Consider the following 13,102-nt stretch of genomic DNA (forward strand, 5'->3'; position numbering starts at 1 on the left):
ATACATGATTTACATACCAGAATAGATTTGATTTGGGGAACCTTGTCAGTGTGCTCTACGATAACGTCTTCAAATTATCTTGCCAGGACGATTTCTGATCACTCCCTGCTGCTGCTAACTATCAGATGGGGAAGAATGTGTTCCATTATACCCACTTGCCGCTTGCAGAGCAAGGCGTTGCTGGACGCCCCATTCAGGGAGGAATTGGCTACTTTTATTAAACAGTACTGGGAACTGAATACCGAATCCACTGCATTCAGGGCTACAGAATGCGACGCACACAAAGTCGTGGTTAGGGATCACTGTCTCTTGGCCTCGTGGGGGGCACGCCGCTCGCTAGATCCGGAAGTGGTCACCTTAGAAAAGGACATGTGCACGTTGGAAATAGCAGTCGCATAACACAGGTTGCACTTTGAACTCCTTAGCGATAAACTTAAGTTTTGCGGAGAGGCGGATCAACGACTCCGCCACATGATTAGAATTATCACCTAATGCGATTACATGCGGAGGGTGATCGTTCGGGGCGGCTTTTGGCATGGTTGCTTCGTGAGGAGCGGCAACATTTCCCCCATAGGAGCCATTCGCATGGCAAATGGGACAATGGTTTCCACACAAGAAGCCATCAACAAAGCTTTCAGGGACTACTACACGGAGCTGTATCCGGGGCAGGGGATATGTGATGATCATCAGCTAGAATTATTTTTATGTGAGACACCGCTTGCAAAGTTACCTGCAATTAAGCACTTAATGAGCCCTGAGATTGGAGGAACTTAATGTGGCATGGCGCAGATAGCCTGCAATAAATCCCGGGGCACAGATGGTCTGCTGATAGAATATTATGCTACTTACTCGCAGCATCTCTCACGCCCCTTGTCTGTATTGGAGGAGGCACGGATTCGCGGCATGCTCCCGGCATCCCTATGAGAGGCGCTGATTGTGGTACTTCCCAAGTCTGGCCTGATCCCACAGATTTAAGGTCCTATAGGCCATTGTCCCTTCTCAATTTAGGTTGCAAGATCTTAGGTAAGGTGTTGGTGAATAGACTCGCCCCTGTCATACATACCTGATGCATGAAGATCAAAATGGCTTTATACCCACTCAAAACACATTTTTGAGTATACGTAGACTCCTAGGCATCATCAGTGATACTCCAGTCGATGCACATGATAATGTGGCTGTCTCTTTAGACATAGAGAAGGCATTTGATACCGTAAGCTGGGACTTTTTGTTTGCCACGCTGCGGTTATTGGGATTTGGCCAGGGCTTTGTGGGGTGGGTGCGGACACTCTACCCTAATCCCACTCTGTAGGACTTTGGCTCTGTATGTGCTATTTCAAAGTAAGGAATAGCATGCACAGAGTCCAAGGGTTCCCCTTAGAGGTAAAATAGTGGTAAAAAGAGATAATACTAATGCTCTATTTTGTGGTAGTGTGGTCGAGCAGTAGGCTTATCCAAGGAGTAGTGTTAAGCATTTGTTGTACATACACATAGACAATAAATGAGGTACACACACTCAGAGACAAATCCAGCCAATAGGTTTTGTATAGAAAAATATATTTTCTTAGTTTATTTTAAGAACCACAGGTTCAAATTTAACATGTAATATCTTGTTTGAAAGGTATTGCAGGTAAGTACATTAGGAACTTTGAATCATTTCAATTGCATGTATACTTTTCAAGTTATTCACAAATAGCTATTTAAAAAGTGGACACTTAGTGCAATTTTCACAGTTCCTGGGGGAGGTAAGTTTTTGTTAGTTTTACCAGGTAAGTAAGACACTTACAGGGTTCAGTTCTTGGTCCAGGGTAGCCCACCGTTGGGGGTTCAGAGCAACCCCAAAGTCACCACACCAGCAGCTCAGGGCCGGTCAGGTGCAGAGTTCAAAGTGGTGCCCAAAACGCATAGGCTGCAATGGAGAGAAGGGGGTGCCCCGGTTCCGGTCTGCTTGCAGGTAAGTTCCCGCGTCTTCGGAGGGCAGACCAGGGGGGTTTTGTAGGGCACCGGGGGGGACACAAGCCCACACAGAAATTTCACCCTCAGCGGCGCGGGGGCGGCCGGGTGCAGTGTTAGAACAAGCGTCGGGTTCGCAATGGAAGTCAATGAGAGATCAAGGGATCTCTTCAGCGCTGCAGGCAGGCAAGGGGGGGCTTCCTCGGGGAAACCTCCACTTGGGCAAGGGAGAGGGACTCCTGGGGGTCACTTCTGCAGTGAAAGTCCGGTCCTTCAGGTCCTGGGGGCTGCGGGTGCAGGGTCTTTTCCAGGCGTCGGGACTTAGGTTTCAGAGAGTCGCGGTCAGGGGAAGCCTCGGGATTCCCTCTGCAGGTGGCGCTGTGGGGGCTCAGGGGGGACAGGTTTTGGTACTCAGTCGTAGAGTAGTCCGGGGGTCCTCCCTGAGGTGTTGGTTCTCCACCAGCCGAGTCGGGGTCGCCGGGTGCAGTGTTGCAAGTCTCACGCTTCTTGCGGGGAGATTGCAGGGTTCTTTAAAGCTGCTTCTTTGGATAAAGTTGCAGTCTTTTTGGAGCAGGTCCGCTGTCCTCGGGAGTTTCTTGTCGTCGTCGAAGCAGGGCAGTCCTCAGAGGATTCAGAGGTCGCTGGTCCCTTTGGAAGGCGTCGCTGGAGCAGAGTTCCTTGGAAGGCAGGAGACAGGCCGGTGAGTTTCTGGAGCCAAGGCAGTTGTTGTCTTCTGGTCTTCCTCTGCAGGGGTTTCAGCTAGGCAGTCCTTCTTGTTGTTGCAGGAATCTAATTTTCTCGGGTTCAGGGTAGCCCTTAAATACTAAATTTAAGGGCGTGTTTAGGTCTGGGGGGTTAGTAGCCAATGGCTACTAGCCCTGAGGGTGGGTACACCCTCTTTGTGTCTCCTCCCAAGGGGAGGGGGTCACAATCCTAACCCTATTGGGGGAATCCTCCATCTGCAAGATGGAGGATTTCTAAAAGTTAGAGTCACCTCAGCTCAGGACACCTTAGGGGCTGTCCTGACTGGCCAGTGACTCCTCCTTGTTATTCTCATTATTTTCTCCGGCCTTGCCGCCAAAAGTGGGGGCCGGGGCCGGAGGGGGCGGGCAACTCCACTAGCTGGAGTGTCCTGCGGTGCTGTGACCAAGGGGTGAGCCTTTGAGGCTCACCGCCAGGTGTTACAGCTCCTGCCTGGGGGAGGTGTTAGCATCTCCACCCAGTGCAGGCTTTGTTACTGGCCTCAGAGTGACAAAGGCACTCTCCCCATGGGGCCAGCAACATGTCTCTAGTGTGGCAGGCTGCTGGAACTAGTCAGCCTACACAGATAGTCGGTTAAGTTTCAGGGGGCACCTCTAAGGTGCCCTCTGGGGTGTATTTTGCAATAAAATGTACACTGGCATCAGTGTGCATTTATTGTGCTGAGAAGTTTGATACCAAACTTCCCAGTTTTCAGTGTAGCCATTATGGTGCTGTGGAGTTCGTGTAAAACAGACTCCCAGACCATATACTCTTATGGCTACCCTGCACTTACAATGTCTAAGGTTTTGCTTAGACACTGTAGGGGTACAGTGCTCATGCACTGGTACCCTCACCTATGGTATAGTGCACCCTGCCTTAGGGCTGTAAGGCCTGCTAGAGGGGTGTCTTACCTATACTGCATAGGTAGTGAGAGGCTGGCATGGCACCCTGAGGGGAGTGCCATGTCGACTTACTCGTTTTGTCCTCACTAGCACACACAAGCTGGCAAGCAGTGTGTCTGTGCTGAGTGAGAGGTCTCCAGGGTGGCATAAGACATGCTGCAGCCCTTAGAGACCTTCCTTGGCATCAGGGCCCTTGGTACTAGAAGTACCAGTTACAAGGGGCTTATCTGGATGCCAGGGTCTGCCAATTGTGGATACAAAAGTACAGGTTAGGGAAAGAACACTGGTGCTGGGGCCTGGTTAGCAGGCCTCAGCACACTTTCAATTGTAAACATAGCATCAGCAAAGGCAAAAAAGTCAGGGGGCAACCATGCCAAGGAGGCATTTCCTTACACACTCCTAGGGAGAAAACTGGAGGTGTGATATCTGGCAGTTTTCCCATTGGGAGGGGGACCAGACAGGGGTGCCCACTGTCACCCTTGTTCTTTGCCATTGCAATGGAACCTCTAGCTGCCCAATTACGATTGAGGGCCGAGCAGTGGGGCTATACAGGATGGGGACATATATCATTTCCCTTTATTCAAATGATGCTCTGATTTACTTGGTGAGCTGGGGGCCACGTTGCCCAAAGTGATGTCCTTATTGGACGTATACGGAGTGGTATCAGGCCTACGGGTCAACTGGTCAAAATCCTGTTTGTTTCCCCTTTTTGAACTTCCCACGGCAGTGGGGGGGCGCTTCCTCCGACTAGACTGAAATGGTGCTTCGATACCTTTAAATACCTGGGCATACAAATATACCGTACAGCGGATGACCTCAGAGATGGTAAACAGGTCCGCACGCTCCGCTCCATGAGACGTTCGCTCCCATTTTGGTGCTAGCTGCCTCTTTCCTCTGGGCAGGGTGGCTATAGGGAATATGTTGGTTCTCCCAAGGCTCCTATATTATTTTGCATCCTTCCCCATAGTTTTCCCCAGGAGTTTCTTCTGTGAACTTAACAGTATATTATTAGGACTCCTCTGGGGGTGGGACAGGCACCGGGTCGCACTCACTACCCTGCAGCGCCTGGCCTGGGAGCTCCAAATTTTGAATTCTGTTATGCGGCAGCACACCTACAGTGGCTATTGCACTGGTTGAGGAGGCCTGAGTCACCTGAAGCCACATGGGTACACACGCAGATGGTTGCTGCTCCCCTCTACACATGGTTATCAGAACATGTGCCGTGACACGGCGACGACATCCCACTGTTGGCCACAGCATACACTAGCTGGCCTAGATATATACAGGGTGGAAAATCCAAACCCCCATACTCGCCCCTTAACCTGTTTGGTCAAATACCAGGAGGCACAATATTACTCCGTACTCACTCCACGGCTTCATGGGTGGAAGCTGGGATAGAGACGGTGGGGGATTGTTTTGATAATGGCACTTTGATGTCTTTTGAGGCAGTTATGGGACCAGGACACTTTATTACATATCATGTTATCTGTCACCTGATTAAAACAGCTTGGGCTCACAGGGATCAGGAGCCTCTGACTTCCCCTGCCCTGCATATCTTGTTCTCGGACAGTGGTTAAAAAAAAAAAAATCACAAATTTATACAAAGCGCTGACTGTTGTGGTTGTCACACAAGTTGAGGTTGCGCTCCACAGATGGAATTTGGTTCTCCCTACTCATCTAACCATTATGAAATGGACTGAGGCCTTCCAACAGGTGCAGACAGTGTCTCAAAACCCTAGATTTCGATATACGCATTTTAATTTTGTCCACCAAACATACCTGTCCCCACATTGTATCCAACGCATGTACCAGGCGTCGACTCCATCATGTCCCCGCTGCGGGCTTCACTCAGCCAGCTTCTACCACATGGTGTGGGAATGTGCCTTACTGAAGAGGGTCTGTCAGAACATTATAGCAGACATTACAGACATAACTGATCACACATTTACACCTACTCCGGAATCTAGTCTTCTGGGAATACGCCGTAGAGCTAAGCAACATAAACACATTCATAAATTTGCCGATCTAGTGATTATTATATACAAGCGAATGATCGCTATGGGATGGAAGGCCTCTCGTCCCCCGGAATTGATTAATTTGCGTGCCATGACACTGAAATGGGCACCTGTGGAAATGCGTGTCCTTGCGGGCTAGGGGACAGGCATTTACGGGCTATGGCACCTGGGAATCCTTGGTGGCCAAATTGGAAGCCAAGAATGATGAACGCCCGCCGGGACTCTTTAAGGTGTGAACAGAATACTCACATATGTATTAGCATTTTATATACTCACTGGATCGAATTGATGACAAGTAGCCTCCCAATAGATATACATTCTGTAGGAAGTTGGCTCTGTATATACTATTTCAAAGTAAGAAATAGTGTGCACAGAGTCCAGGGGTTCCCCTTAGAGGTACGATAGTGGTAAAAAGAGATAATTCTAATGCTCTATTTTGTGGTAGTGTGGTCGAGCAGTAGGCTTATCAGAGGCTTCTGTTAAGCATTTGTTGTACACACACACAGGCAATAAATGAGGAACACACACTCAAAGACTTACTCCAGGCCAATAGGTTTTTATATAGAAAAATATCTTTTCATAGTTTATTTTAAGAACCACAGGTTCAAGATTTACAAGTAATACTTCAAATGAAAGGTATTTCACTCAGGTATTCTAGTAACTTTGAATAATCACAATAGCATGTACAGTTTTGGCAAAAATGGCAATAAGCTATTTTAAAAGTGGACACTGCAAAAATCAACAGTTCCTGGGGGAGGTAAGTAAATGTTAATTTCTCAGGTAAGTAAAACACTTACAGGGTTCAAAGTTGGGTCCAAGGTAGCCCACCGTTGGGGGTTCAAGGCAACCCCAAAGTTACCACACCAGCAGCTTAGGCCCGGTCAGGTGCAGAGGTCAAAGAGGTGTCCAAAACACATAGACTTCAATGGAAACAGGGGTGCCCCAGTTCCAGTCTGCCAGCAGGTAAGTACCCGTGTCCTCGGAGGGCAGACCAGGGGGGTTTTGTAGGGCACCAGGGGGGCACAAGCAGGCACAGAAAGTACACCCTCAGCGGCACAGGGGCGACCTGGTGCAGAGTGCAAACAGGCGTCTGGTTTCAGATAGGAATCAATGGGCAGACCCGGGGGTCTCTTCAGCAATGCAGGCAGGCACAGGGGGGGGGGGGGCTCCTCAGGGTAGCCACCACCTGGGTTAGGCAAAGGGTCGCCTGGTGGTCGCTCCTGCACTGGAGTTCAGTTCCTTCAGGTCCTGGGGGCTGCGGGTGCAGTGTTGGTTCCAGGTGTCGGGTCCCTTGTTACAGGCAGTCGTGGTCAGGGGGAGTCTCTGGATTTCCTCTGCAGGCATTGCTGTGGGGGGTCGGGGGTTGCGTCTGGCTACTCACGGGCTTGCAGTTGCCCGGGAGTCCTCCCTGAAGTTTTGGTTTTCCGCAGGTCGAGCCGGGGGCGTCTGGTGCAGAGTGGAAAGTCTCACGCTTCCGGCGGGAATCGTGAAGTCTTTAAAGTTGCTTCTTTGTTGCAGTTTGTTGAGCAGGGCCGCTGTTCTCAGGAGCTTCTTGGTCCTTTTGATGCAGGGCAGTCCTCTGAGGCTTCAGAGGTCCCAGGTCCCTGTTGGATGCGTCGCTGTTGCAGTTTTCGTCGAAGTAGCAAGTAAGGCTGGTGGGGCTGGAGTTGTCGTCTCCGTCTTCACTGCAGGGCTTCAGGTCAGCAGTCCTTCTTCTTTAGGTTGCAGGAATCTGTCTTCCTCGGTTCTGGCGGCCCCTAAATACTGAATTTAGGGGTGTGTTTAGGTCTGGGAGGGCAGTAGCCAGTGGCTATTGTTCTTGAGGGTGGCTCCACCCTCTTTGTGCCTCCTCCCTGTGGGAAGGGGGGCACATCCCTAATCCTATTGGGGGAATCCTCCTTCTACAAGATGGAGGATTTCTAAAAGTAAGGATCACCTCAGCTCAGGACACCTTAGGGGCTGTCTTGACTAGGGGCCGAGGGGTGGGGTGTGGTGACTCCTTGTTTTTCTCATTATCTCCTCCAGCCTTGCTGCCAAAAGTGGGGCCAGTGTCCGGAGGGGCGGGCATCTCCACTAGCTGGGATGCCCTGTGGCGCTGTAACAAAGGGGCGGTGAGCCTTTGAGGCTCACCGCCAGGTGTTACAGTTCCTACAGGGAGAGGTGAGAAGACCTCCACCCAGTACAGGCTTTGTTCCTGGCCACAGAGTGACAAAGGCTCTCTCCCCATGTGGCCAGCAACATGTCTGTTGTGTGGCAGGCTGGCAAAAACTAGTCATCGCCACACTAAAAGTCGGGTATGTTTCCAGGGGACATCTCCAAGATGCCCTCTGGGTGTATTTTACAATAAAGTACACACAGGCATCAGTCTGCATTTATTGTGCTGAGAAGTTTGATACCAAACTTCCCAGTTTTCAGTGTAGCTATTACGGTGCTGTGGAGTTCGTGTTTGACAGACTCCCAGACCATATACTCTTATGGCTACCCTGCACTTACAATGTCTAAGGTTTTGCTTAGACACTGTAGGGGTATAGTGCTCATGCACATATGCCCTCACCTGTGGTATAGTGCACCTTGCCTTAGGGCTGTAAGGCCTGCCAGAGGGGTGACTTACCTATGCCACAGGCAGTGTGAGGTTGGCATGGCACTCTGAGGGGAGTGCTATGTCGACTCAGTCTTTTCCTCCCCACCAGCACACACAAGCTGTGAAGCAGTGTGTATGTGCTGAGTGAGGGGTCCCTAGGGTGGCATAAGACATGCTGCAGCCCTTAGAGACCTTCCCTGGCATCAGGGCCCTTGGTACCAGGGGTACCAGTTACTAGGGACTTACCTGAGTGCCAGGGTTGTGCCAATTGTGGAGACAAAGGTACTGTTTAAGGAAAGAACACTGGTGCTGGTGCCTGGTTAGCAGGGTCCCAGCACACTTTAAAATCATAACTTAGCATCAGCAAAGGCAAAAAGTCAGGGGGTAACCATGCCAAGGAGGCATTTTCTTACAGACGGTCACAATCAGGGTGATCTCGTGGCAAGGCTAAAGCATTGTCTACAAAATGGAGCATACGAAGAAGGAGCAAATAGCGATTACGAGTCATAGTTGCAGTAAATATAGCCATTGCCATCAAGGGACTAGTAGACCAATAAGAAGCCAGTGACTGCTTCCTTATAAACACCATCAAAAAAGTCAAACCTAAAAACTTTTTCATCTCTTCAAGATATGTGGGAACCCACTGAGTAGCTCTAGGCTGAGGCCTAAGTCTGGCAGCGTTGTCCCTCAAATATTGCTCCGCATACACATTAGTCTGCTCCACAATCTCTTCCAAAAATACATTGTCCATAAACAAGTGAAAGAAATTGACAGGCAAAAAGTTTTCCGTATTGACTACACCCTGGGAGACCAGTAAATGCAGGTAACTGTGGCTGCTCCATGTTTGGGGCAATCTAGGTGTCGGGTCTTCTAAAGAGAAACCATTCAGCCCCATGCTGCTGCACTCTTGGCACATCAATGTCCTCCTCTAAAACAGGCCCTTCATCTGCACTAAGAGTGGCTTCCTCATCAGAAGAATCCTCTCGGACAGAAAATTCACTGCCAGAATCTCTCACTTCCTCCTCTGCCTCAGATGCAGAGTCAGTCTCGTAATCATGGTCTGAAGAGGACTCAAAAAGCATGCCAACAACCTGCTGAGCGGTCACTCTGCGGCTAGCCATGATCCTCACTAACAACAAATGGATTGCCAATGACCACCAGCACTAGAATAAGTAATAAACAAAGTGTAGCTTTATGACAAAGAGTTATGTACTAAAAAAAACTATTCCACACACCTGCCTGAAAAAGCTACTCACCAGCAACTACTCTGCACAGACACAGCAATCACCAGCGATATCCCACTAAAAAGAAAAAAGCTAATTATGACAACACAAATATCATTGTGCCCAAATCTAAGGAAAATTTCACACACAATACTACATTTAGTACACCACCTACAAACATGTCATTCATGCATGTCAACAATACTCCTTTGGAGTACATTGCTTTCACTAACCTAAAACATGCAACTATGCAAAACCGCAGGACAACTACTGCCAAAACCGCAAGGATCCACAGCAAAGGAAGCAAAAGCTTTGAATTAGAACAAAAAGAAGCAATAAACTGTTATTATCACAAATACAAATACTTCGCCAGTTGACAAACACCCCGCCACCAAGAACTTAGAAACTGTCCCTGGTGCCTAAGTGGCTTTTGCCCCCCTTGTGGGCAGATGGTCCTAAAAAGAAATAGGCCAATCTGCCCCCAAGGGGGCATAAATGGCCAACAGCTCTGTACCCTGATTGGTGGGGGGGAGGGGGTGACCCTTGCCAAAGGGGGTGAATGGGGTGCCCCAGCACAAAAAAACTAGGGGGAGCAAAAAAATATATAATTCCCCTCATGTCTTGGTGGCTTCTGCCCTCTTGGATGCAGATAGGCCTAAAAAAAAGCCTGATCTGCCCCCAAGGGGAGCAGAAATGGTCATCAGTAATGTGCCCCCCTTTGGTGGGTGACGCTTGCAAAAGGGACCGCCCCCCCACACACACAAAACACACAAGATCCCTGGTGCCTAAGTGGATTCTGCCCCCCTTGGGCCTAAAAAAATAAATAGGTGAATATGCCCCCCAGGGGGCAGAAATGGCCAACAGCTCTGTGCCCTCTTTAGGGGGTGACCCTTGCCAGTGGGGGCACCTCCAGCACAAAACAAAAAAAGGGGAACAAAAAAAAAATCCCAGGGGTATTGGTGGTTTCTGCCCTCCTTGGGTGCAGATGGGCCTAAAAAAATAGGCCCATCTGCCCTCAAGGGGGGGCAGAAATAGCCAATACAAATTTTCCCCCCTTTGGGGGGGTGACCCTTGCCCAAGGGCTGCCCCAAACACACACACTACACAATCCTGGCGCCTAGTGTGTTTCGACCCCCCGGGTGCAAGAGCGGCCAAAAACATGGTCGATCTAGCCCCGGGGGAGGGGGGGCGAAGGATTATTTATGCCCCCAAGGGGAGCGACCCTTGCCCAAGGGGTCGCTCTCCAAAAAATCATACACAAAATAAAATCCCTGGTGTCTACTGGCTTTTGCCCTGCGCCCCCCCCCTTCCCGGGGCAGATCGGCCTAAAAAACGACCGATCTGCCCCTAGGGGGTGCCGAAATAGAATAAAAAATAGCCCCCCATGGGAGCGACCCTTGCCCAAGGGGTCGCTCCCCAAAAAAATATCAAAGAAATTCCCTGGTGTCTAGTGGGGATTCCTGGTCCACGATCGTGGGCCCCGCCCGCGATCGTGGACCAGGAATCCACTGAAAACAGGCACGGGGAAAGGAAAAACCCTTTCCTTTCCCCGTGTCTGTTTTCCCCCCCAAAACCCCCAAAAAGGGAAGGACTCACCTGTTAGAGATCCTTTCCCTCGATGCGCTGGAAGCAAATGGCTTCTAGCTCGTCTTTGGCAATACTTGATGACGTCGGTGCGGTGTGAGCGCACTGACATCATCAGATTGCTGAGGGGGGGTCTGGGGTGGAAGGGGAAGAGATTCCCCTTCCATCCATGACCGGGGGGTGTGGGAGGGGGCCCATGGGGGTGGGGAGGAACGTTAGCGCACCCTCCGTGGGCCGGGTGCAGGACGAGGTGATCTCATCCCAGGCACACGGGAACCGTGTGCTGGGACAAGATCACCTCGTCCAGGACACCCATGGGGTTAAGTGGCTCCTGCTGGAGCGTTTAAAAACAGTTATAAAGCCTGTGCGAATACGTATTTGCCTCCCATACGTAGTCATCTGAGATGGTGAGATGACACACTGTTTCCCGTTCTCCTCAACATAACTGCAGAAAATAAGACTCCAGGATGATTTTTTTCACCTTGTTGTTCTGACATCAAGCTAAACTCTTGTTGTCTACAGTTAAGGTTTTTGTGTTGTGTTTTTAAACATAAATACAGGTGAAAACATTTTTAGAACCTGAAAAATACAAGAAGTAGATCTTCGAGTGATTTACCTTGCTATTTTCAAATGCCAGGCATTATAAAGATACAGGTTGACAATAGGAATTTGTTTGAACAGTTGCTGATGTGTATGTGTTTGCGCTACAATGCTAATTTTCATTCATGAATGTATTGTATTAGAACTTGTCTACATTGCTACAAATTACTTGTGTACTAATTAAGTATGCATTTGACAGGTAAATTAATGTCAAAATATAATATCTTAAATTATAATAAAATTAATATGAACAAAGATACAAAGGAGATACAGAAATGTTTAAAACATGCCATGAAATCCAGAGGCCATTCTATGTTTCACTTAGAATCCCTGGGTGGAAACCAACTAAGTCATTGACTATTATCCATCCCTTATTATTTACGTTTATTTTTGGGCCACTTGCTCTTCTGCGTAGCCCATGTGTGACCACTGTAACAGTGGGCATTGTTCCTTCAGAGTGTAGTAACTAGTGTAGCTGTGATTACTTGCATCTTAAGAGAAACTGCTGGGCATTACCAGAGGCTGTGCTTCATTGTGATGTTTTTGCCCATGTTTCCTTGCTGCAGCAACGTCGTGGAGAAATGTGTAACTCATGCTTCTCGCACAGAACGTGCCATGTTAATTGATGAGGTTTGCACTATGAATGACGGTCCACACAGTGCGCTGTACACCATGATGAAAGACCAGTATGCCAACTATGTGGTACAGAAAATGATAGATGTGGCAGAACCAGCGCAGCGTAAGATTGTGATGCACAAGGTAAGCTGGCATTTTACGCAGTGGTGGCATGTCTTTAGGAACTTAATTTGGACATTTTGTGCTTGGCAGCATAGATCCTTACTTATCCAGAGCCAACGTCACAGAATTAGTCTTTGTTTTTCCTCGTCTGTGGCACCCATTACAAGGATGCCACAATGGTTGTCATGATAAACCTATATACTGTATTATCGATGCAGCAAAGTGTAAGTGTCAGTCATGAAGTATCGCTTGCTGTTAATTATTGGTTTTACTACTAATATGTTTATCCTTACTTGTATGAAAAGATTTCTTGCATATAATGCTCACTGTGCAGCCAGCCCCCCTCATGTAGACCTATAACTTATGCATACCGCACAACTGGTTATCAATTCCTGTTCTCCACAAACTTCCTATAATGATTGATCTGTTGTTGAATGTCTCTGACTATAACTTGGATACGTCCCAGTGATAAGCTGCAAAAGTGACTCTGGGATTCTACTGTGTATCAATTTCGGAAAGTTTACGTCCCCCCGAAACACACAAGCCCATGGAGCTGTCAGCTATTGGAATACTACATTCCTTCTGTTACAGAGAGCGTCAAGCCCACAAGCAACAGATTACCATCATCATGATTGTGTGAAAATGTTTCTTCTCCAGTATTGTATCTTTTATAGATTCACATGCTTGAATCTTCCCCGTCCTTCATGGTGAGAGTCCCACAGGAACCATACTAAAAGCAGTGTTAAAGCCTTAGCATTCATCTCCAAT

At 48.7% G+C, this 13,102-nt stretch overlaps 1 protein-coding gene across 18 annotated transcripts in view; it reads left to right on the forward strand.

The window, feature by feature from the left end:
- Positions 1 to 13,102, forward strand: part of PUM1 (pumilio RNA binding family member 1) — an 859,012-nt gene that overhangs the window by 803,146 nt on the left and 42,764 nt on the right. For all 18 annotated transcript variants that reach the window (XM_069224905.1, XM_069224910.1, XM_069224908.1 and 15 more), the window contains one exon: positions 12,163 to 12,355. In XM_069224905.1, the coding sequence (XP_069081006.1) occupies positions 12,163 to 12,355 (193 nt within the window). The remainder of the gene's footprint in view (positions 1 to 12,162; positions 12,356 to 13,102) is intronic.

The sequence above is a fragment of the Pleurodeles waltl genome, chromosome 3_1, assembly GCF_031143425.1.
Source record: "Pleurodeles waltl isolate 20211129_DDA chromosome 3_1, aPleWal1.hap1.20221129, whole genome shotgun sequence".
NCBI lineage: Eukaryota > Metazoa > Chordata > Amphibia > Caudata > Salamandridae > Pleurodeles > Pleurodeles waltl.